This window comes from Pseudopipra pipra, chromosome 15 (assembly GCF_036250125.1).
Source record: "Pseudopipra pipra isolate bDixPip1 chromosome 15, bDixPip1.hap1, whole genome shotgun sequence".
Taxonomy (NCBI): Eukaryota; Metazoa; Chordata; class Aves; order Passeriformes; family Pipridae; genus Pseudopipra; species Pseudopipra pipra.
The window spans coordinates 3,698,406-3,724,085 of NC_087563.1; the positions used below are offsets into that span (position 1 = coordinate 3,698,406).

At 52.2% G+C, this 25,680-nt stretch overlaps 1 protein-coding gene across 3 annotated transcripts in view; it reads right to left on the reverse strand.

Moving 5' to 3' along the window:
- PSD2 (pleckstrin and Sec7 domain containing 2) overlaps positions 1 to 25,680 on the reverse strand; it is an 87,039-nt gene that overhangs the window by 39,438 nt on the left and 21,921 nt on the right. For 2 of the 3 annotated variants that reach the window (XM_064671533.1, XM_064671535.1), the window contains exons 2-3: positions 6,411 to 6,513; positions 3,885 to 4,463 (exon numbers count right to left, since the gene is read on the reverse strand). In XM_064671533.1, the coding sequence (XP_064527603.1) occupies positions 3,885 to 4,399 (515 nt within the window). In that variant the 5' untranslated portion in view covers positions 4,400 to 4,463; positions 6,411 to 6,513. The remainder of the gene's footprint in view (positions 1 to 3,884; positions 4,464 to 6,410; positions 6,514 to 25,680) is intronic. The other variant, XM_064671534.1, reaches the window with a different exon arrangement.

The window sequence follows — 25,680 nt, forward strand, 5'->3', positions numbered from 1 at the left end:
AAAGGGAGAAAGTCTGTGTCCCCACAAATGTCCCAGCAAAGGCTGTGGAGATCAGCACAGGAGCACTGGTCCTGGATGGGTCATAGAGTCATAGAATGGTTTGGATTAGAAGGCACTGTAAAGCTTATCTCGTTCCCTGCCATGGGCAGGAACACCTTCCATTATCCCAGGTTGCTCCAAGCCCCATCCAACCTGGCCTTGGACACTTCCAGGGATCCAGGGGCAGCCACAGCTTCTCTGGGAAACCTGTGCCAGGGCCTCACTATCCTCACAGGGAGGAATTCCTTTTTTATCTCTAATCTATCCCTTGTCCTCCTTCATCTTAAAACCGTTGCCCCTTGTACTGTCATTACATGCCCTTGTGAAAAGTCCCTCTCAGTGGGCATCGAGCACATCACATCTCTCCTTGCCCAGTCCCAGAGAAGACAGAGGACAAAGAGACTGCACACTTTACACTAATCCAGGAGCACCATCTGCATCCCATACAAGGAAAGCCAGGCTAAGGTAGGAGACGGGGAAAGACCTCGCTCCTGTGAATGAACCCGACGTTGCCTCCCCATGGAGAGGTGTTGCCTACTTATTACACAGCAGGGAAGGCAATTGCTCTGCTGAAATAAGGAGTTGTATATTTACGTGCATTGTAATCACAAGTTTTTGTAAGTGTATTGCAGGAAGAACACGGTGTCAAATTGCCTGTGCTGCCTTCCCTGTCTCTGGAAACTCCTGTTTATTGCTTACAGTGAGGCACACAGAGCAGGGCAACCAGGGATGGCTGAGCTGAACCACTCCTGAGTTGTATGCACTGAGTTGTTTACGTTTCATTTCTCACCAGTTAATTACAGCCTATCACAGAATCATAGAATCACAGCACATCCCGAGTTGGAAGGGACCCACGAGGATCACTGAGTCCAACTCCTGGCCCTGCACAGGACACCCCAACAATGTTCAACTTGCTGTCACAAGTTTGCTGTGTTGGTGGAGTGGGGAAGTCCTGCCAGAGAAGGACATGATGGAAATCAGGATTTTCTTGCCTATGTGCTGCAGGCTTTATGCAAAGTTTTCCTGAAACTTTATATGATGGAGTTTGAATTTTTCGACAGCTATAGGTTGTCATGGGTGGAAATGTGTGGGCAAAGGCTGCAGTCCCAAAACTGCAGGGACTAAGTGTGTCTACAAGTAAAAGGTGGGGATTTCTCTATTAAAAGTTTGACTTTTTTGCATGAGTTCATGGGGCTGAAAGCAGAGAGTATCATTCCCTGGTGGGCTCTCAGTTTGACTGCAGAGCTGTGACCTCCCTGAGATCAGCAGGGCCAATGTTGGGGGCTTCTGGGAAGGTGAAAGATCTTTAGGCAACACAGCCACCAGAACAGGAAAATGGGGCTTTGACAAATGGTGTATCAGTCTGGCAATGGATGCCATGGGATAAACCAGAAAGGGGAAAAGGGGATTCGGTTGATGACAAAATGAAGCACAAGCATTAAAGCTTTGGCTGTATTTCCTGGAGTTTTTTACCAACCATTTCCTGCCTTCAGCAGGGCAATCATGGTTCCTTTCTCCAGCTTCACCATGGAGTGATGCCCTTGAATGACTTTTCCCCCTTTAATTCTCCATTGGTTCAGCAGGAAGAGCAGGACTCATCCCCTCCTTCTAAAGTCCTTCAAAATTCAGGGACAAAATGCATCCAGCAGCAATATGTGGACGATGACAAGTGATTTGTCATCAGGAACAAGTACTTGACTGCTCATCAGTAAAACGTCAGGCCAGGTTCTCCTGTACCCAGAATGGGTCACTGCAGACACAGCAACTCCCCAAAGGGAGAAAAAAAACCTGGGGAAACTCAGAGGTGATGTGGGATGACAGTGACTTCCCAGTGCCTCGGTCCATCTGTCAGCTTTGCTTCTGCTGACCCACGTTGATCCAGGAGAGCCAGACAGTCCATATGGGCAGGACAGACCAGCTCCCTGCTGGGTTTGGCCCAGCCACACATTTCTGCCATTTAGCCCAAAGAATGGTGGTCAAAGTCCTAATAAGCCTGAACACAGTGAGCTAAACCCCATCTGCAGGCAATAAGTGCTTTCCCAGATTTCAGATGTGTCCCTGAAGTTTTCCAGCTGCCCTTCTGCCTTTGAATATAGCGTGTGACTTGTCCCTTGTGCATTCAGCTTCCCAAAAGACTTATTTGCTATCCAAGTGAATATGTTTAGAGTACAAGATCACGGGCTGTGCATGCAGAGCCCAGTCAGGTTGCATCATCTCCACATCCTCAGCCTGCCACTTCTCCCAATTCATGCCCAAGTACCTTAAAATAATTGCACTTGCAGTGATTGCAGCAGCATTCTCTGACCACTCCTAGCTTCCTCTTGAACTCATAGCCTCTGCCAGAGAGCCACCTACCAAGCAAATATGATTCCCTTGAAACCTGAGAGACTTGCAGATATCCAAGATCTGCCTGCATAGCTTATAGGGCTCGTGGGACCTGCCTGGGGACAGGCTCCCTGAACTCTCCACGCAGCAGTAGCCTGCACTGGACACTCTTCCCCTTCAATACCTTCAGCTGTGCTCGTTGGAACTGTGCTGCTGCTTCTTGTGGGAGGCCTTGAGTAAAACAAACCACCAGCTTTTTATAGGGGAGCCTGTTCAACACCGGAGAAGCAAAGAAGGAGGGACTCCTGCCATCAGCCCACACCCTGTGTGGCTCCCCAGCTCTGCTGACACTCCTGCCCACACTCCAGACAGCGCTCCAAGTGATCAGCACAGCCTGGAGCCTGCACTGGGCTAAAGCCAGGAGCTGATCCACAGGCCACCTTGGCCACCCTGTCCTTTCCACACCTTCTCTTCAGAAGGCCATGCACCTCTGGGACAAACTCTGCTCCTCTTCTCCAGCCCCTCCTGCTTGTAGCATCTCTCCCAGCCCGGGGTAGGTACACAGGTAGGGCTATAAAACTCACAACAGGCATCAACCCTGGGTGGCTACAGTTCCAGAGCCCTGGCTGATTTCTGGTGGCAAAGGGAAGCATCCATACCACTCCCACAGGAATGGCACGGGAAGCACCCCACCTCATCCCAGTGACCTGTTATTCCCCTCAGCCCCCAACCTTTAGAGCCCCAGGGAGTTCTAGAAACTTGTGGAGGCATAAAATCTGGAGATTCCTCCTGTGAGCCAGGCTGACAGCACAGAGGACTCAGGGACCGAGGGGCATTGCACATGTGCTGGCTTGTCTCAGGCACTTGAGAATAGGATGACATTCACATCTTTTGTCTCACACTGCTGCCCCTGTGCCACCCAGGCACTGGTAACACCTGCCACAGGAGCAGCAGAGAGCAAAGCTCAGTGTCTTGCCCTCTCTTGGATGCACAGCTGTCACCCGCTAGCCCAGGGACTGCCAGAACTAGCCATGCTGCCAGAGACTTCCAGGGCACACCAATCCCCCAGACCAGCCTGGCTCTGCACCATCCCCAGGCTGTCATACTTGCTCTAAGCAATCTCAGGTAACTTTGCCTTAAGTGCTGCAGCTGAATTCCCAACTTGTGAGACATGCTCAGAGTGAGCACAACCAGCACCCAGCACTCCTGAGATCCCAAAAGCTTCTCCTTCACCTTAGTGATTCTGTGGGCAGGCACCGGCTCTAATCACAGCTTTTCTGCATTTGCAATAGGGACAAACTGCGTGAGAAGTCCAGAGAGAAAAGTCAGAAACAGGGGAAAACTCTGTGAGAAGCCCAGAGAGAAACAAGAGTGGAAAGCCACAGTCAGCCATGAGAGCAGCTGCAGCTTCTTAAACTGATGAGTTACACACGGAGCAGAGTAACTCGAACCAAGGAGCCTTGAAAACAACACACACACAAACGAGAGCTGAGCCAACGCCACGACGGCTCCACACTCACCCGAACTGCTCCTCTGCCTCGTCAGCGCTTAGAGCCTCCGAGGATCCCAGGACGCTGTGCCACCGCTCCTTGCTGAGGGCCCCTCTGGGTATCTCCGGGCTGGGGGAGCCCCTCTCCCCCAAATCCGGGCTGCTCCGGCTGGGAATGTCCCCGTCCCGCTGCTGCCGCGGCGGCTGCTCCGGCCCCGTGACCAGCGCTGTGTCCACCCCGTTGGCCAGCACTGCCCCGTCCTCGGGGGCGCTCTCGCTGGCAGCGCCTGTCCCTTGTCCCTGCTCGCTGTGCCTCTCGCCTGGCTCTGTCACCGCTTCCAGATGTTCGTCCCGCGGGGCCCCGCGCTCCCCCTCCGCTCGGGAGGGCTGAGCATCATCGTGCCGGGGGCTGGCTCTCCCGCTGGCAGGCTCCGGGGGCTGGCCGAGCTGCTCGTCCCCGTCGCTGCAGGACGGCTGCGAGCCCGGGGAATGCGGCTCGCACTCCTCGCGCCCGGCGGACCATGGAACGGGGCCGCTCTCGCTCATGTTCCGCTTGTTGTCCCGGCGCTTGCGGGATCGCTCCCGGCGCTCAGCTCAGGCTCGCCACTACCTACAAGGAGAAAGAAAGCATGTCATGGACACCGGCAAGGGCTGTCAGAAAGGCACAGGCTTTTGATAGCACCGCGGTAGCGATTTGAAGCTCCCACCCCTCCTCAAATCCTCAGTGTAAAAGTAAGGAAGGACCTTAAGGACTAGTGCTCCTTACTCGGCACAGATCCGGAAAGTCTGCTCTTGTGGCCCTGAAACATTGGGGCCCGGGCACCCACCTTCTCCTGCTGTTCTCATAACCCCTGTGGGCTCCTGCCAGGGTCTGTGCTCCTGAGGAGGGGTTCAATGGCAGGAACCCTTCCTGGCCAGCATCTCCTGCCTTCACATGGAGAGCTGCACCCATGAAGCTGGAGGAGGAATAGCTGCAGGGGTTCAGCTTGAGGCTTTGGCAGTTTACACGGCTTGCTTCTCCGGAGTTTGGGTTGTCTGTGGTGTGGAAGACAGCCCCAGCCTCAGCACAGGAGACCTGTCCCACACAGGCTGTTAGTGCCCAGGGCTGGGGACAGGAACATGGCACAGCTGCCTTTCCCAGCCTGGCTATCAGGGTGCTATTCCCTAGTATTCCCTGCCCACCATAAATAGGTGAAACAGGCAATAGGTGTGATTTATTCGTTTTCTAACGCTTCAAAGCAGCTGTGATGTGCCAACCTGTGTGATTCTCCCTGCTGACTTTGCAGTTCTGCAGAGCATCCTGCCTGCCAGAGCACCACTTCTCTTTTCCCAGCACACAAGTGCTGCTGAAGGGTGTCACAAGCTGCCAGCTAAAACTCTGGCCAAAGTGTCCTGATCGAATGTACCCTGGGATGCTCTCTCTGTAGGACAAGGGAAGGACATTTGTCTCATTGCACCAAACAAGACAAGTAGCTTTTTGATTAAAAAAAGGCACTTTATTGGCAAACACGCCTGTTGATGCAAAGCTTGCAAGTCTTATGAGCACCATCCTTAGCTGTGGGCTGTAGCCCCACAGTGCCATGTAAGCTTTTCTCCATCATAATCCCCCCAGCTGCAACCAAGTGTCACCAGAATTGACCTCTTCTGGAAGCAGGAGTATTCTGTATGGCCTCCAGGCTGGGCCACTGTAACAGCTGATTTTAGTTTAAAACAAGATGTACCTTCGCAGATATTTTTAAAACATTATCTGGCTTCGTGGGGTTGTCCAGCCTAGAGGAAACAAAGCTCCAGGGAGACCTTAGAACCCCTTCCAGTGCCTAAAGGGGTTCCAAGAGAGCTGCAGAGGGACTTTTCACAAGGGTATGTAGTGACAGGACAGGGGCAAATGGCTTTACACTGACAGAGAGCAAGTTTAGATTAGAGTTTAGGAAAAAATTCTTGATTGTGAGGTTGGTGAGGCACTGGAACATGTTGCTCAGTAAACCGGAGATTATACCTCTTCTCTGAGCAGCCGTGAGGGTGTCCAGGGGTCAGCAAGGGGCTCTGGGTGCTCTGACTTGCTAAGTTTCAGCCCTCATTAGCAGGAAAATCACTAATTGCTTGGCCAGGTCAGCGCTCTACCAGTTCATGGTAACAAGGAGTGCAGGGCTGCTGCTGCCTCTGCCCTTACACCCCCTCACCCTGTGGAGATGTCAGCAGCCTCCTCCCTGCTGCCAGTTCCTCTTGAGCAAGGGAAAGGTGGGATTTAGACCCAAAAACTCCTCTACAGCCTGGGTATGGGCAGATCCACACAGGTATGTGCTGGGCTGCTGGCTGAGCAGGACAGATCGTGAGGGGAACCCCAATTTCTGGCTGACTTTGCTCCGGTCCCACAACCCAGGCAGTCCTGGACCTCAGATCTAACCCTCTCTCTGTGTTCTCTTCCCACAACTGGGAGGAGTGGGGAGTTCAGAGCTCTGCAGGGACGGGTTTGGGGTGGAGCCCTCCTCAAGGGTTGCACACGCTAGGGTCATGAGATGGGGCAGGGCCCTCCCGGAGGCAACGCTGGCAGTTTTACCTCTCCTCCAGGTGCATCCGTGAGCATCCCCCGCCGTCACAGCGCGTGCAGCATCGCCCCACCTACCGCAGCCCGGGGCTCCCGATCCCGGCACGGCCCCTGCCTGCAACAAGGGAGCACAGAGAGTGAGACCCAGGCCAGAGAGGAGATTCCTGCTGATCTCCTGCCACCCTGCTGCTGCTCCATATTGGGCTGTTTCCCAGACCCACCCCACAGCCTGTTCTCTGCAGAGCTCTGCAAGGTGCTCTTCCCTCGGCACAAACCTCCCTGGTTTCCAGACATGGCACTACAAGAGTATTCCTCACGTAGGACTTCTGATATCTTTCCTTATGAACCCACTTTGACCAGCTAAAGCAGAGCAAAGGGACCCTGTGGTTGCAGGTTTCAGGAGAAACTTGACGATGATCCCACTGAATGTCCAATTTCACCCAGAGAGCAAGACACCTGTATCATGGATTGATCCCCCCCCAACAACCCTCCTCAGCCACACCAACAAACCAGGAGCCAGGTTAGAGGTTTTTAAGCTTTTTGTAAGCTATGAAAGCATTGATGTAGCAGCATTTCCCTTGCAGGGTGTTTTGTACAATGCAGGAATGGGCAGTGATGCCTCTCCATGAGGTGACTCCAGGCTGGAGGAGCATGTCAGGTCACCACAGATGGTGTGGCACCTACAGACAGCTGCCTGAGGTTGTGGGCCAGACTTGCATAGAGTTGATGGAGACAGAGAGACAGGGCACTGCTGCCTGTGTGCTCCTAGAGGTGATGGGTGGATCAGGCTCCAGAAGTGCCACCTGCTTTCCAGTGGCTGGAAAGAGCCCATGGAGGAGCTTGGCAGCAAATACCTGTGTCAACTCCCTGTAGAGGGATCTGCTTACACCTTCTCTTGGGCTTGCCCTCACAGGTCTTCAGCCTCATTCTCTGCCATCCTGACAAGAGAAAGGCCAGCCTAGACTTCCTGGGACACCAGCACTTCAGCCTCCTGAATCCCACCTGCAGGAGCTGAGCCCTCCCAAGGGAAGTCAAAACAAGCCCTCAGGTTCACACATATGGGCCAAGTCTCTTCTAGCTTGTTCTTCTGCCATCCCAAATGACGATGGAAAACCTGTAAATCTCTTTCCCACCAAATCCAGGACAGAAAATCAGTCCCAGGCACTTGGTGTTTCCATTTACTGACAGCAGGGCCAAGCCAATGCAGCATCTTCCAGGAATTTACTTGCAAAACTACCAACACTCTCCTGAACATAACCACACTGTAACCTCAAGAAATGCTGAAACCCTAACATGGGCCAAATTTTAACTTTACCACAGTGAAGGTATAATACAGACATGCAACATCTATCCACTGCTCAAATCTTTGGAGGAATCTTTCCAGCAAAGCTTTGCTGGTCTTTTCCTTAACATGTGGCTTTTTTTAGTCCATTTTTTTAAAACTAGCCAGAAGGTTTGGGCTGAAATTCCCTGCCATCCATCCAAAAGCTTCAGTAGGAACCAGACACCACCCAAGCTGAATTCCAGTCCAATAGCTTGAGCTTGGCACAGCTGTATACAACCAGAAAACAGGAAACTAAAAGCCGTTAGGAGACAGGCCTGAGTAAGAAATATTGGCAAACCTTAGTAAGTGATGTCCCAGCCATCTCTCCTAACTTTACCCAGCTTATATTTTTAATATTTTAAAAAAAATAACATTTTTGTTATTATTGCATTATGCCACTGTTTCACTCTCTGTGAAGTCTTCCTGGGATGTTTGTGGTTTGGAAGGAAGGCTGAAGAGTCAATAGTTAAACCCTTAGTCATGCTCTTCCTTGGCCTTGGTTCCTGCTGGAACCAGGGAAGCCCTGGCAGGATGCAGGGACAGACTATTGCTGAGCCAGGAAAACCATCAGATTCCGGCGTATCCAAGCTGGGAGCTGAGCAGAGCCAGGAGGAGAGATCCAGGCCTCTCACAGCCTCCTGACCCCTTTGAGGTTTGCATGTCTCCTGTTGGATCCACATTCCACTGCTGCAGGGAGGCTGCCCTGTGCACCTGAAGTCTGCAGGCAAGCTGGGTGTGTATCCACACATGACAAACTACCAAACAAGGCACCAGCTATGGATTTATGCTTGCAGTGACAGCCACTGGAAGCACACACAGCTCATGAGTGGCTAAGGCTTCCCAGAAACGCCAGAGGAACTGGGAGGTCGGGTTGTAACAGTTTGTGGCTCCATTCCCAGCTCCTCATGGCGATGCCTTGTACTGAAGTCATGTAACCAGCTCCTGGCACACCCAGCCAGGCAGCCCAGCCACATCCCACATCAGCTGCAGAGGGTCTCTCCCACCCTCCAGTCCATCCTGTGACCTGCTGCCTTCCCCATCTGCATGGGGAAGGAATATGGACAAAGGGAAGAGGAGACAGGCTGTGATGCCACAGCTTGGACAACTTGGAAGACAAACGATGGTGGAACAGCTGGTTGCAACTGTCCACATCTGCCTCCAGCAAACAGCTGAAAGGTCACCAGTTCTGGACAAAGCCCAAAACCAGTCTCTCCACATCGTTCTGCCTGCTCTGGAAAGCACTGGAATGCAGCTCAGCCTCTGGCCCAAAGCTGCCACAGCTTCAACCAGGCTGTTGGGAGAGGACACACTGCAGCACTGGGGGAAGGGATGGGGGGGCTGGCATTCAGAGATTCCCTTTTGGGGCTCCTTTCACTGCCCCAAAGCAGTAGAGCGTGGCTGTGTTGGACTGCAGGCTGGTATTCCCCAAGTCCCCACTCATTTCTTCTTGTTTCTGCTTTGCAAAGTGTTCTCCAATGCAGGTAAGGGCTGGAAGGTGATATGTGGGTTCCCAGCAGTGGATTTTCACAAGTCTTGTCCTTTCTGTAGGCTCAGGTACCCTCTCAAGTCACTGCTGCTTCCCCAGGTCCTGTGGGTAGGGTGGGCACCCCTTTCATGTCCACTGTTCCCAGCCTCCTGCAAATGTTACATGTGTTAGCATATAAAAAAGGGCTCTGGAAAGAAAAGGGAATGACCTGGCATATATTCCAGGCAGGACTAGTCACAGTGATGGCTACTGTGGCCCTGCTGGGCTGTAGAGATTTGGACCAGACCAGCTCTGGCCCACATAAGCAGAAGAACACGGATTCATGCTAGAAAGAGGCTGTTACTGCTGTAGGAGATGCTAAGGGAACCAAGGCATCCGTGACTCATTGCTAACCATGGCCTTTTCATCTCCTTCCCAGAGCTGGGGCTTGGTGGGAGAGATGGGACAGAAGCTGAAGGGATTGAGGACCCCATCCCTGTGGACTCTGATGCTGCCCTCTCTTGCAGGCCAGACCCAAGCAAGCCAACTACAACTGGCTTCGTTTATCAGAATCCCAGCAACGCCAGCTCACCACTGGGATGTGCTCAGAGCCACAGGACAGCACTGCAGGACAGCCACCGGCTCCCTGCTCCAGCCCCAGGTCTTGCACAGCTCCTGGACCACAGGGAGACAGGGCAGGGCTGGTTGGGAGCGATGGAGAGCAGAAATACCCCATCCCACAGTGGCTGGATTTGCAGCGGGGCCAGCGAAGCCGGGCGGGCATCCACTGCAGGGAAGCACCAGTCCCAAAGAAGCCGGGCAGAGATGCAGCAAAATTTGCCCTGATTGTGTGAGGGGTTGGAAACCACACAGCAGCTCTTTCAGGGACTTGCTCTGGAAGTCTCCCAGCTTTTGTTGAAGCTGAATGGCTGGTGGGAAATGATTTATTTTTAATTTTCTTCCCTGCGTTCGGAACTGGAAAGGCTCCCACTTCAGTTTTGTGTAACCACTTGGCTGCTGCAACACAGGAAGGCTTGGAGAAGAATCCTGCTGCTTAGTCAAGCATGAGCTTTTCCTCAAGCTCATGCTGAGCTGGGCTGCTTCCTGCAGCAGCCTTGCTTTTCCTTGCTGCCCTGCATCCCATTCCCTCTGGCTTGGTGAAGATAGAATCATAGAATGGTTTGGGTTGGAAGAGACCATCCAGTTCCACCCCCCTGCCATGGGCAGGGACACCTTCCACTAGCCCAGGTTGCTCCAAGCCCCATCCAACCAGCCTTGGACACTTCCAGGGATGGGGCAGCCACAGCTTCTCTGGGCAACCTGTGCCAGGGCCTCCCCACCCTCACAGGGAAGAATTCCTTCCCAATATTCCATCTAACTCTGCCCTCTGGCAGTGGGAAGCCATTCCCCCTTTTCCTGTCACTCCATGCCCTTGTGAAAAGTCTCTCTCCAGCTCTCTTGGAGCCCTTTAACGTACTGGAAGGGACTCTAAAGTCTCCCTGGAGCCTTCTCCTCTCCAGGCTGAACAATCTCAATTCTCTCAGACCTTCCTCATAGCAGAGGTGTTCTGTCTGTCCTCACCCTGGTACCACAAGATGTCCAGGGGGTGAGGAGGAGGCACATTCTGATGTGCCTTGTGTGGTGCTGGGAGTGAAGGAGAAAACAAGGAAATTCTACTCATCAAAAAACCTCAGAGTCAGATCAGTCATCAGGAAGGGGGCGGGGGGGTGTCAGGAAAGGAAGAGGTGGCAAAGCAGGCTACCCTGCTTTGGGATACGCTGGGCTGCAGATCCCAGAGGAAGGAGGACTCTGGAACCTTCCACCTGCTTGTGTGCAGCCCTGGGAGATGCTGGGAGGGCAGAGCAGGACTGACCCTCTGGGTCTTTCAGTAAAATTGTAGCGAAAGGTCTCACCCAGAACATCACCATGCTCTGCTGGACCTAAGGTGGGGGCAGTGCTGAGAAGGGCTGTTGTGGTCCTTTCCCAAGTCCTCCAGCAGCATTCCTGGTGCTAACAGGGATGAGACAGTTCTTGTGAGTGTTCTCAGCACATTTTCTCCTGGTGCACAGAGTTGCAGGCTGCCATGAAGGGGAAGACAGAAGAAGTCTGTGCTGCCACTCAGGTGCCACCAAGCCTCTTGGTCTTGTGAGTCCATGCAGACACCTGGAGGCACAGCCAATCCAGGCTTCAGTTTGTGTATTTCTGTGTTGTATTGGAGGTCCAACACCAACATGGAGTCTAAATGTGGACTCACAAGCCCTGGACAGTGGGGATGGCTCTTGCCTCCAGCTGCTGGCTGTGCCCTTGCTAACACATCCCCACATTCACTTGACCTTCACTGGCATTGGCCTGGGGTTGCTCCAGCCCAGGCTCAGCTCTGCCTCTTGGTGCTGCAGGCAGAGGCTGGGAACAGCTTCCTCAGCCGGAGAAAACCCCACAGGATGGGATTTGCTCAGTGTAATGTGAATAAATCACACACATACCAGGAGCATCTCAGGATCTCCATCCTCCGAGGGAACCCCAGTCCCACAAACTCAGACAACCAGGTCAGGAACCTCTAATCTTGCTCTTTCTAAGTCAATTTTATCCCTGGGGTGGAAGACACCCCTTCACACCTCATTTGCTGACCACCACAAAATGCAGACCTCTGTGGGGCTCTCTGGGCCCCAGGACCTTGTTCCAGGCCATTGCAAAGATTTCTCGAGATCACAATTTCTAAAAGTCTCCTTCCACCCTCTTTTTGCATGAACGAGAAGCAATTTTTGGTGGCAGCTTTCAGCAGAAAGACACAACAGGCAGATGTTTGGTGCTTGGTCCTTTTCCTTGACATGATCCATGATCCATGCCATGGAGACATGCAGCCACCACCAACACAGCAGCTACAGCTGGGCCACATCCCCATCTGCCTCAGCCAGCCTGCCACAACTGCCTCCCTCTGCTTAGAGAGGGAAATGTTAATGAGCCAGATCTGGTTTTCTGGGCATTTGCCTTGGGAATTATTAAGAACTTAAAAGTTCTCTTGCTCATTCTTGTTGAAGAGAGCCCTTGAACTGCTTGGGTTAAACCATCTCCAGTGATATCCTCTGCTGGGATGGACCACGTGCTCAGAGTTCCCATCCCCTCTGAGCAGGAACAGCTATTTGATGTACAGGCTGCAGATCTCATCCATAACGTGGCTGGAGAACAGGAATGGATGTGCTTTTATGACCTGACTCACCAATGAATTTATAAAACACACATGTCACACAGTAAGTGCCCTGGACAGAGGGAGAGCACATGGACACCATGAGGTTTCTTTGAGAAGGCAACCCTGTAGAGAGATGGAGAGATCACAGCCATGGTTCTTCTTTTTGAAGTACCTTTACTCCTTCTTATGTCTCTGCTTTGACCTCTGCCCTTTCAACACGGCTGAAAATAAAAAACTTTTACCATTCTCATTGTGAAAATCCTCATTTATTTCTCCCATGGGCTCGATTTTATATGATTTTGAAGACCTCCAGCATATCATCTCTCAGCTTCTCCTCTCCAGATTCTAGTCCCTGCCTTCTTAGCCTGTTCTCAGAAGACAGCAACAGCTTCTCCACCCCCTTGACTATTTTGACAACCCTTTTTGGATTTTCTCTAACTCTATTACTACTCTTACAGTCTGGAGAGAGGAAAAGCAGGGCTGCATAGTGAACTGCAGATGTGGGCACAGCAAAGATTTACCCACCACCAAACTGTTCCGTACATCTGTACAGGAGTCCCTCCCTCATGACACCAAACTCCAACTCACCTGCAACATTTCTGCTGCAGAGCAGGCTCTGAGGGCTGGGCTGGGCCTTCAGCCACTCACTGATTATCTCCGAGGTGCTGCTCCAAGGCAGGATAAAGACAAAAGTGGGAAGAGCTTGAGGGACAGTCTCTGTTCTCCCCTTACTGTTCCTCTGACCACGTTACTTTTGACACAACCCTTCCCTGTGCTCCCAGCACCTGCTGGACCCACAAGAAGATGCTGGACACACCAGAAGAGATCCTCCAGCATCTACTGGAGATCAGCTCTGGCTACATTGCCCATCCTGTCTAAGAGCTGAGAGCTTGTGTGTGAGACTGCTCAGAGGTTCAGGTGGGGCTGTTCCTCCTTCCAGTGTCCATGGGCCCATGGAGATGCCCTTCCCTCTGAAGATACAGATGGGCTCCACCAGCCTGGGGTACTCTGAGAGGAATCCTGGCACTTTTGGTTACAGTCTTGGCTTGTAACTTGAGAAAGCCACTCCATCTTTCAGTTCCCTGCTTTGCCCCAGCCTTTCTGAGACAAGGCAGAGCATTCAGGCCTGTAGCTCTCTGGCTCCTGGAAGCCTGGCAGAGCAGCAGTGCTCCTCACCCGGGATCTGAGGCTGGAGGGAGTGAGAGATGTGCTCCAGACATGAAGAGGCTGGACAGCCACCATGGGGGAGAGGTCTGTGTACTCCACTCCAACCCACATCCCCAAGCCTTGCCATCTGGGAGGGACATGGGGTTGACAGGAGCCAGTGCAGCGCTGTGGGAGCCACCAGGGCCATCCTGCCCGTGCCAGAGCCAAGGTGCTGGTTCTCCTGCCTGGGTGATGCCCACATGCCAGCACTCACCTGGGCTGGGAGAAAATGTGGCTCAACAAGGACATACAAGCACTCACTGATGCCAGAGTCACGCTTTGCAGAGCCCTGGGGGGACTGATGGCCCCTGCTCATGGACAATATGCTGTCCCAGTGGTTCCCTGACAGTTTAAACTGCATCCTTCACTTCCAACGTGGAAAAGAGGCCATGGATAAAACATATCCCACAGACTAAAATAAACCAGCCACATGCTAAAAAAAGAGCCTTTGGGTAATCAGAAATCACTGTGCATGGAACATACCTCTTTCTTGAAGCCAAATCCTATAGCTCCCTATTTTGATTTTTTATTAGAGTCCCCAGAGCAATTAGGACACATTCAGATCTAAACGACTCCTGCTAAACTTCATCTTGGGGAAACAACAGCAGTTTTTTGCTTATAGAAAACAATAAAAATGAGTCTTAAAATCCTTAACAGATTTGCTGTTCGCACTCTTCTGCAGTTACTCAAACAGGGAAAATAAAAGAACATATTTAGCATTTTTGGCATGTTCCTTTCTTCATATTGACACCTTGGCTACGCAGCACTTGGTGCACTGAGCCTTCCTCTAGCCCTGGGTGTGCATCATGAAACCTGACTGTTCCCTTCACAGGCAAAACAGGGTCACAGCCTCAAGCCTGTGGGGGTGAAAGCCTGGACTGTGTCCAGTTCCGAGCTCCTGAGAGACAGCAGGGACAGGGAGCTCCTGGAGAGGGGCCAGTCCAGGCTGCAGAGATGCCGAAGGGATGGAGCATTTCTGGGAGCACAAAGGCTGAGGGAGCTGGGGCTGTTCAGCCTCCAGAGCAGAGCCTGAGAGGGGCCCTCCCCAGGCTGTGTCAGGGTCTACAGGGAGGGGGCAGAGGCTGGAGCAGGCTCTGCTCGGGGGGCCCAGCAATGGCCCAAGAGGAACGGGCAGGAACTGATGCCCGGGAAGTTGCAGCTGGACAGGAGGAAGAACTTTCCTGTTTGGGTGACTGAGCCCTGAACAGATTGCCCAGACAGGGTGTGGAGTCTCCTCACTGGGGATATTCCAGAACCATCTGGACACAATCCTGTGCCATGTGCTCTGGGATGGCCCTGCTGGAGCAGGAGGTTGGACCAGACGACCCACTGTGGTCCCTTCCAACCCGACCCACCCTGCTATTCTGTGACTCTGTGACTGCACCCTCACTTTCCATCTTGGTGAGGTGGTAGGAGTTGCTTAAGCCTCCACAAAAAATGGCCAAACACAGGGACAGTGAGCTTATGTGTCCCAGGAGAAGTGTGAGCTTGAGGTGGAAGGTCCAGGAGGCTGATGAATACAGACCTGAACACCCCTGTGTTCTAGGCAGTGTGTTGTGTCTGTAATCCCCCTGGAATAGGCTCCTTTAAACACCATTTGGGGCTTCCTGGTCTGACTACGGGGAGGCAAAGATCCTACAGCAATCAGTGGGGTCTGTCTGACCCTCAGATCCTCACTCCTGCAGAAGGAAACCATGACCCCCTTGGAGACCTTGCAGGGCTCCCCAAGGTTTACACCTGCAGAAACCCACTGCAATTCACAGGAATCCTCCTGTGGTTCAGAGACAACCAGGAGCCTCCAGAGAGGGCACAGCAAAGGAGGGCAAGTTTTTACTGCATCCTGGGGGAAGGAGGAGAAGGGCAGCTCCCAACAGGGCTGTCGTTCCTGCCTCTCCAGGATGATGCTCCCCACGAAGTGGATCTGTCCAAGGTGGTTGTTTGCTGCAGGAGCCTGTGGTGCAGATCTAAAGCCTGCAGCTGTTAAGGCAGGTCACAAGGATACCAAAGGATGCCAACCATCCCTTCCCTGGCATGGGAGGAAAGGGGGGGGAAAGGGGCAGAGACTTTCTGTGCCCTGGCACCCCATCTTCATGCAGCTCCCACAGCTCAGAGGAGAGAGCTTGAGAGCAGGATGCCTGTCTGGGTAACAGGTGGGTCCCAGTGGCTCAAACCCTGCCTTAGTGCAGAACAAACAGCTCATGATCAGTCCATCTTGTTCAAGACAGGAGTTTTTAAAGAGTTCTCCCAGGCAAACCTTATCCCTGAAGAGCAGGTTTTCTTGGTTAAGCTCAGAGCTGGCTCCATCCTCACCTGTGCCTACCTGCTCTGGTGCTCACCTTCTCTTGAGAGGGAGCTTTATAGTTCAGGTGGCTGTAAACTTGGCTTCTTTCCTGGTTGTCTGTAGGTTTTTTACAAAACCAGGCTGTTCATGGGGCCTTTCCACTCAGTTCCATGCAACCTTGTAAATGAATTCATTGAAACCCAGCTTTCCCCACAGTCAGGGTTACCTTCCATAAAAATCCACAAGAGCTGCAACTGCTATTCATAAACCATAAATGGAAACAGCCTTCTTCCCTTCTTTTTGCCTCCCTTTGCTTTGATCCTCCCTCCCCACATTCTCCCAGTACCCAAAATAATAAAACAGGGCTGGGAGCTGACTCAGACCCCAGAAAAGGAAATTCCTGCCATGCTGTCTGTCTACACCAAACCTGTGCAACGCCTCAGCAAGATTTCAGGAGGCAGCAGGTGAGTTCATCCTGTTTGCTCACTGTGAGAAACATTCAGGGTGATGGAGACCAGCATTGCAGAATGAAATGGAGTTTTGGAAAGGAGGTGAACTTCCCTTCACGTGCCAACTTATCAATAAACCTCAGAGATGAGGACTAGTAAGGCACCAGACTTTTATGGAGATGCTCTGTCCACAGAAGTTGGTAGACAGGTTGTTTGCAGACAGATGGACTCCAGCCCAAGGGACACAGGGACCAGCAGCACCAGATGCCCAGAATGTGCAGAGATGGCTGGGCACTGGCTCTGGGCTCCTTGGGTGCTCAGTGTGACCCAGAGAGCACTGAAGGGAGCAAGGTCTTCCTGAGGATCTCCCCAACCCGCCAGGAGAGTGGGAAGATAGCAAACAGACTTTTGGGGGTCTGTCTCTGACATCAGAGACAGCTGTTTTGGAGCCAGCTGGTGGTGTCCAAAGCTGATGTGCAGCAACCTGCAGCACCAAATAACTCCACACTTGTCAATTAGTGTGTGAAATCTCCCTTCTCTCCACACAGCACTCCTTCACCCATAGGGAACCACCTGGAGCAACCTGATGGCATTAGAGTGAATGGGACTATTACAGCCACTCTGGAAGCTGGAAGATGATGGAGAGGATCCTCCTTTGAGAAAGAACAGCAAGCATTGTGGATGTCGTTATACACACCTACACACACCTCAAAAGGTCTGCATTTCCACCATTTCCAGAGAAAAAGGAGTAACTTCAGCCTCTTCTCTATGAAGAAGGGGATTAGGCTCCCTTGGCAGACAGGAATGGTCCTTGTTTTGCCCAGCAGGGACTCAGCCCTGGTCACAGAGTCACAGAATCAACTAGGCTGGAAAAGACCTCTGAGATGATCGAGTCCAACCCACAATCCAACTCCACCTTGGACCCAACACCACCTTTGGTCTCCAAAGTGGCTAGTGGAGAAAGCCAGGAGGTTGTCCAGGTAGGACTAAGCCCTCCAATTGGTTTCAGCAAGCAAAGCCTAACATGCTTCAACCAGTGTCCACTTTGGACCCAAGGCAGGAGAACCATCCATGAGCAAACAGCTGGGTAACTGTCACACCAGCGGGGATGTTCTATTTTCATCTCAGAGAAGGAAAGGAAGAACAGCTTCCCTCACCCAAATCAGACTGAGATGCACTTATTTGGCTTGAAAACACAGACTCAGCCAAGATTTGCTGACAGCCAACAAGGCTGGAACTTCCCTGCCTAACATTGCAGGGTGTCAGGGCACGAAACATGGCAATTCCACTGAAGTCAGCAGCTCCACTTGGGCATAAAGCTGTGTGCCCAGAGGACCTGCAAGGAGCAGTCTGGGAGAATGAGATCTAATATGAAGGGACTTTAAGACGTCATCGAGACCAAATTAAGACATTCAGGAGGCAAAGGCAAACTGCAGAAAGGAAGCAATGACAGGGGAGCAGATGGGACAATGCTGTAGGAAAATCACGTCCTCTCAGACTGGGATGTGAGCATCAGTCAGTCTGAGCATCAGCCCTTTTCCTAGTGAATACTCCACCTATAAGCTCACTAATTCTACAGCAGGCCATTTTTTCTGTGGTTTAGCCCAGAAATTCCACCTTCCCTGTCAAAACATTCCCTATAAAGGAAGTGGGGGCCAAGTCAATCTTCCTCTTCCAGAGGCAAAGAGATGGTCACTGAACTTCTGTAAACTGCTTGTTGGCTCTAGAACACCAAGGAGGCACCGACAGTTCATCATTCTTCCCTGCTGCAGGAGTCACACTCATTCTGTTCCCAAGGGTGTATGTTTTGCAGGTAGCACGACCACTCCTCCTCCCTTCTCCAGTATCTTTCACTCAAGAAAAAAAAGACCTTGGGCACACCTACGTTTTAGGTGTGTCCATCACACCTGTGTAGTACTGTGTTGTCTCTCTCAGTCTCCCAGCCTGCAGTCTGCAGGGTGCAGAGACTCAATGAAATGGCTGAAAATATAATTGCATATTTATTCTCAGAACTCACAGACCGGGATGGAGCCACTAAAAGAAAAGCAGGATTTCACTGCTCCGTTAGGATGTGGCAAGTTCTCATTATCTTTAACAGGAGATGCTAGTCAGAACTTGGATATGCCAGAACTTGCTTGAATACACGGAAAAGCACTTTGAGTGGGACTCAGCTCGCTCAAATGTAGACATCTCCAGCTGAGCTCAGCCCCCAGGGTTCAGTCAGCAGAAAGGCTGCATCTGATCTGCATTAGAAGTCTGTGTTACAACCAGAAGAGTACACTCTGCTGCTCTCTGACTGGACCCCCCAGCCTGGGACAGCAGCCCCAGCTGCTGATGTTTCTGGTGCAGACACCCACGAGGAGCACACGGCTCTCCTGCCCAGCACTGCTGACCACCCTTGGGGGGTCTGCTCAGGGACCTGAACTGCCTTCCCCAAGCACGGATGGCTCTGAGCACCATGAAATGCTGAAGCTGACTCGGTTTGAAAACTGAGCAAGTTGCCCAGAAAGTGCAACTGAAACCCTGGTGGAGCCATTTCACAGCTCCTGTGCAGAGGTTTGGTCTGCCCTTAATGGATGTGCTGGATAACCAAGGCAGTAGGAGTGGGATTTCCCTCATGAAGGAGTCAGCCTCTAACAGACACACTCCTAAACTGATGTAAAGGTGCTTTATAGAGACAAGGATGCTTCTTCTCCTCAGGGGAACTATAAGAAGAGCAAAAAGCACCATCAGGCTGATGTAATTGCATCAGGACAGTGCACTGTTTAACTACACCTGCTCTGGGACCACGGGGCTCTCCCAACCTCCCAGTGTGCAAGATGCCCTGCACTAGATCTTGTGACAAGGGTACACCAGGCTGCAGTAGGTCATTCTGCCTCTTTTTTTAGGTGTTCTCAGGGCTTTTCTCCTGCTCCTTAGACATCATTACATTTGGGCATCAGACAATGACTTCAGGAACTGATGAATTACATTCTGGACTGAGGCTTCAGTGATGCACAGAGAGGCCAGAGGGGCCTGCCAGAATGAAGTGTGCTGTAAAGATGAAATACAGGTTCAGAAGCTGAATGCTGCTCAGCCTGGTTCAGTGGTGACCCAATGACATAGTGGCACACGAGGAGTGGCAGCCGGGACTGCTGCGGGGGACACAGCCCCAGACAAGAGTGCAAACTGCACATTGTGTGTCTGGGACTGGGCATCTCTGATTTTTACAGCGTGCAAAATTAAAGGGACAGTGTCCCCAGGGTGCACTCCTTGCAGTTTGCTCTTATCTGGAGAGCAGAGGACCTCCCCTTCCCTTCTGATTGTGCTTACAGAAAACACCCAGGTCACTAAAGCACAGGCTTCTGCTATAGGATCATCCCCTACATCTGCCAGGAGCTGCTGTAATTTTGTGCCCTTCTCCTTCTGCCTTCTGATGGCACTAATAGTAACACATCTGCATTTCAGGTGTTGCTATCACGCTGTGGTCTTGCTGTGATCCTCCTGAGTTTCACCTGGGGTTGTTACTCTGCTCCTGGTCCCCAGGCACTGCTGGGCCAACACTCCCACCAGGCACTGTGGAGTCAGCTCCTCTTGACATTGTCCCAGCTCTCACACTGTGGACACACAGGAAATCCAGGCTTCCTAAAGCCACCCCTGAACACCCAGCTCTCCCCATTCTTGCATGCAAAACTAAAAAGACTTTAGAGGAAGCCTGTATTGGCTAAAGGAGGCAGGTCCAAAAGGCAGGGATAAAAATCTCTTGCTCTTTCCAGTCTTATGGTTTAGGGTGAGGGACAATGCCCATCCTGGTGTCCTGTGGCTCCCACTACGAGGTGCTGAGCCAGAGGCAGGTCCCAGGGTGCTCAGGTGCTGTGCACAGTGTGGGCTCTGGGGATCACCTGCAGGAGCAGCACACAGGCACCATCCCAGGCAGAGGTGGTACAGGATGAGCTCCATGGATGCTGCTCTGGGGGCTGGCAGCTGCCTGTGAGGAGCAGCCAACAGCCAGGACCACTCAACAGAGAGGAGGAGGGATGCAAAGGAAAAGGTCAGGCTTTATTACAAAGCACATTTGTAAATAAAGGGCTAATAAATGATTAGCAAAGGTTTTCAGCACCTTGCAAGGTTCATTTCTCAGAGTGGGAATAAGCAGAGAAGAAGGTCACCAAGACACAGGGGGGCTGCAGAAGGAGTCTCTCCATAGCAACAGCTCCTGTGCAGGTGACCAGAGCCCCACCACCCCCAGCCCCACCAATGCACCCCTGGGCAGGGGCAGGGGCAGGGATGGAGAGGAAAGGACACTGCAGACTGAGTCGAGCCTTCAGGCTTGGGACCCTCAACCCACCCCAAGAGCCCACCCCAGTTCAGTTCAAAGGTGGCAAAGCTCACCATCAGACCACGGGCCAGCAGTGCCATGCACTTGTCCCACCAGCCCCTAGGAAGGAGCCACCAAAGGAAACTGCCTCAGCTGCTGCAGCAAATTAATTCTCTCTACTTCTGGGAGGGAAAACAACCCCATGATTTTCTGCTGCCTCAGTTTCCAGGCAATGGAGAAAGCTGCCTCCTGGGACCTGGGGAAGAGAGGGAGCTTTAATGTTGAGACACCAAGAGACCTGGACAAACAGCCTTGAAAGGATGTCCTTTCCTCGAAAGGCAGGTTAACACTCCCAGCTGCAGACAGTCAGCTCCTGTTTCCAAGCTCAGGACTCTGGTGAGGAGTGGCTCAATAGCTGCCCTTGCCTGGTGCTGCTAACTTAGGAGGCAAAACCTAAATATTCATTAAAGCAGCACTTGGCAGAAACCCCATCCTCAATTACAAAAATCAATTCATTTTTTTTTATGAGTCTGAAGCCTTTGGGGCCTCATAATCTAATTAAATAAAGCTTTCTCGCTTTCCTCTTGCCTGCTCCCATAGCTTCTGTTGTACCAGTAAAGACAAATATATATTTTTAATTTAGCAGAATCCCCCTGCATGGTGTATCCCCTTCTGGACAGAGATCCTTTCTGTTCTCCCCATGCCTGTGTCCTGCTTGGGCAGGCTGCATCCATATCCTGGTTGCTTTTGTTCCTAAGAAGTGCCCAAAACACCAGGGGCCCAGTCCACCTCCACCCACTCCCACTGGCTGGGTACCAGTGCCCATCTGAGGAGAAATGTGCAGAACATGCCAGGAGCAGAGCCCATGGAAGGTAAGCTTGGCCTTGGGAGTGGTGCTTTGTGCCACAGACTTGAGGGCAGGCCTCAAGTCTGCAAAATCCATCTTTCATGGAATATCCTGAGCTGGAAGGGACACACAAGGATCACTGAATCCAACTCCTGGCCCTGCACAGGATACCCCAACAATCCCACCCTGTGCCTGAGAGTGTTGTCCAAATGCTCCTTGAGCTGCCAGGACATGCAATGGGGAGAGGCTGAGGGTGAACTGGAGAAGGTGCCACAGAATCTTGGAATGGTTTGGGTTGGAAGGTTAAAAATCATCTAGTTCCAATCCCCTGCCATGGGCAGGGACACCTTCTACTAGACCACCCTGTGTCCAGCACCAGCCAACACCAAGTGGCCGTGCACAGAGTGGGCAGAGATCCCTGTAAGTGGATCATCCAGGTCTGGATCAGGTGCTGGAAGGAGGTGGGAAGGTACCACAGGGGACTCCCTCTCCACCTCTGTGAGGATCTTGCCCAGAACCATGTGAAATTTTTTGGAAAAATTGTTCATTGGCCGAAAATTGTGATTACAGGTCAGTTAAACCTTACCCAGAGTTGTGATGCATTTGTGCTGCAACCACTGAAGAGGTGGATTTGAAAAAAAATAACCAAAGTGTAAAAAAAAAATAAATTAAAAAGTTGCAAGAACTGAGCTTTATGCTTAGACTTTGGAGCAGGTAAACAAATACAGAAAACAAAAAAAAATGCCACCCTTCAATTTAGTTTGGTATTACAGCATTTCCCTGCAATCTTACAATTTTTTAAGGATTTAAAAGAAGAAGATATTTGGGTCACATTTGTTTTTTCATATCAAGAAAATAATACAGAGACAACTGCACATGGGGGAGGAGAAGCTGAGCTCACATTATTTTCCCTGGGCTTTTCAGTTCAGTCAGTGAACTGTAAGTGTAGCAGTCACCTCTGGGTCTGAGGTAGGTCTTCCTGCTCAATGCTGATCAGGAGAGCTCATGCTTCCAACCCCCAAAAAGGGGACATCACTGGGATTTGCTCCCCTAGTGCAGAGCTGCAGGTTTTTCTGTTGAGGGGGAATTCAGTTCTCCATCACAGAGCCACAGAAAGGCCACAGAGAGACGAGGGGCTCAGCTGCAGGGCCCGCAGGGGGACACGGGATGGGCAGCGACCACACAAATCCAGCTGTGAGCCCCCCAGTCCACAAAACACCTCATCCAGAAGATCACAGAGGGATCCTGTCCCCAGTGCTCTCCCTGCCACGCTCACATCACACTGCAAGCTGCAGGAGACACTGGGGGTCTCTGTGATGTGGAGGTGTCTGAGCTGGGCAGCAGGAGATACAAAACCAGTGGCCCTCTGCTTTGCCATAGTGGGCTTTGGGAGATGATCCTTGGACCAGAACATGTCCCATGATGTAGAGGAAGGCAGAAACTCCTCAGATGTCCTGTGCTCGTCCTGCTTGACAGGAAACCTTGCCCCTTCCCTGCCCCTGATGTCTCAGGGCAGCTGGCAATGTCAGGGCATCCCACCAACACCACGTTTGCTGGGAGACACCCAGGCTGCCTCAGGGAACAAGAGGATGGAGGAGGAGATGAAGCAAGGCTGGTGGTACCACAGAGGTGAAGCCTGACCAGCTCACAAGGGACCCCTCAGAGCAGCTCTGGGAGGATCCCTTCAGGTGTGGCCTCCTCCTCTGGGACCCAGTGTGAGCATGACTCCTGTGCTGGACATGGGGACACAGTGGTCCTTCAAACAACCTGCCAGCCCTGTCTCCTCCACAGCCACCAGTCAGGCCCTTCAAGACTGACTGAAAAACCACAGAGCTGAGAAACCTTGAGGGGAGTATGTGAGCCAATGAGAGGAGGAAGAGGAAGGAGTGGAGGACATATAAGCAGTGAAGAGGTGGGTGATAACCCCTGTGCCCAGTACCAGGCTGAAGCCTGAAGCCCAGAAAAAGCATGGAGAACACAAGAAGGGGCTCAGGCTCAGCTGCACCACCTCTGCTCAGGCTTCCTGTGGCTCTTATGTTTTCAGGCCCTGCCTGGTGCAAGTGAGGGAGAACTGGGACTGATCCAGTGATGGGAACAGCGTTGTCTCTAAAGGAGGAATCACTAGTGTCCCTACCTGGGCCTTGAGCAGAGCTAGGAGCTGCCCAGGGTCAGGAAGGGCAAGTTATGGGCTGCAGGGAAGGGCCTCCCTGAACATCTAAGCCACTCATCTCCTGGAGCTCCTGCAGGAAGACAAAGGATGTAGGGTAAGGATGTAGGGTTAAGGATGAAGGGTAAAGTGGTTACTGCCCAACTTGGACAGGCACCTCTCCCCCATGAGCCCACCCTGCCAGTCACCTCCCCAGGGTCACAGGAAATGAGGGAGGGAGGCAGAACTCATCCCACCCTTCTCATCTACAATTCCTGCGCCATAACCACCACAGAGAAGTGCCACGAGCCTCCTGTGCAGAAAACACCTCTGCACCATTAACAAGGGTCCATCTGACCACTGAGGCTCAGTGCACTGAGCCTGCCATGGACCCTGTCCCGGCACATCCCTGCTGAAAGGGCAAGGAGGATGTTTCCATCCCCAGCAAATCTGGTAAAAAGAGGTGTGTCCACAGCAGAGGCTGTGAGGTAGCAGAGCAGCAGCAACTGCAAAAGATGTGGCCACTTACATCAGCAGATCACCCGCTCCAGGGGCTGCTCACACACAGCCTCCAAGCAAGCTTTTCCATCAGCAGGAATTGCTCTGCCCATGGCCAGCACTTCCCTGGCAGTAGCCACAGCTCCCTCCCAGCCCAGGGAACATCCTCCTGGCAACACCACCAACCTGTGCAAGTCAACAGGGCCACACACAGATGCCTGAGCTGATCAGGGGATTCCATCTCCTTCTGGCAACAAGTAACAGCTCCAGCTTTGGGCAGAACCACGGACACCACACAGGACACCTCCAGACTTCAAAGGAGACTTTGCACTTCAGTCCCTTTGACATGGTGGCCTGATTTACCCAGGGCTGTGTGTCCCTGGCACAAACCATGGCACAGAAGCTTGTGGCAATGCTGGATGGAGGGATCTTCACTGATGGGAAAACCCGTGGAGTAAGGGGACGAAAAGGTGTTGGGTGATGGGATGGAGAGAAGGGATGGTACTGTAAGCTGAAGCCCAGAAGAGCAATACAGGATATTGCAGCAGGGAGATGAGAGGTGAGCAGCACCAGGGGAGGAGCAGAAAGCCAAGACACCTGTGAAGGCCTCACACTCAGAGCTGGGTGCAGCCATGAGGAGAAATGAGGCAGGTACCTCCTGCCAAGTGTCCAACTCTGTGTGAAGAGCCACATGATGGGCCACGTGATGAGGGCACCAAAGGGGCTTCATTTCAGTCACCCTGGGGTCAGAAAAGCATGTCCTCATCTTGGGCATCTCAGGAACTGCTCTAAAACTGCCTGGCTCTCTCTTGCCACGTGCTGTGAAGCTCTCGTGAGTGGCCTCAGCAAAGCACACCCTCACCCCATCCACCCAGTCACCACGAACCAGTGTTACTGCTTCCCATCCTCAGCTCCCCACCGGCCCTGCAAGCAGGACAGCACCATCCAGGCACTGAACAGCCCCGGGGGGCACAGGCAGGGGCATCCTGGCAGAGCTCCTGCATCCCCTGCCCAACACTGCTGCTGTCACCTTGGCAAAGCCACTTGGCCACCCCAAGCCTCAGTTTCCCCAGAGAATAATCCAGCCACGTCCTGGGGGGGGCTGAAAAACACACTGAGACAGGAGGAAACTCGGTATTAATTCAGAACTACTCGGCTTCCAGGCTCACAGATCCAAGGGTGCCTCCAGGGAAAACCACCTACTTCAACTCCACTTGTGCCTAACTTTTAGGGGGGAAAAGGACACAAAATGAGGACCATCCATTTTGTGAATCAGCCATCTCTCTGACTTCCCCTCTGGGCTCGGCCGCCCACTTTCAGACTTTATCCATTGTTTGCCTGGACTTGTACAGGAAAAAATCACGTTAAGGAAAATCCTAAATGAATCACACACTTTGGAGCACTTGCAATGGACAATTTGACAAGGACATGGGGATTTAACATATTTTTAATGCAAAAATATCTAATGATAATATGCTTCACTCCTGGCTAAAAGACATTATCTACTGGCATGGGGGGAATTTAAGCCATAATACCAGCTACTATAATGCAGGCCTGGAACTCCATGCAAATATTATCCTGA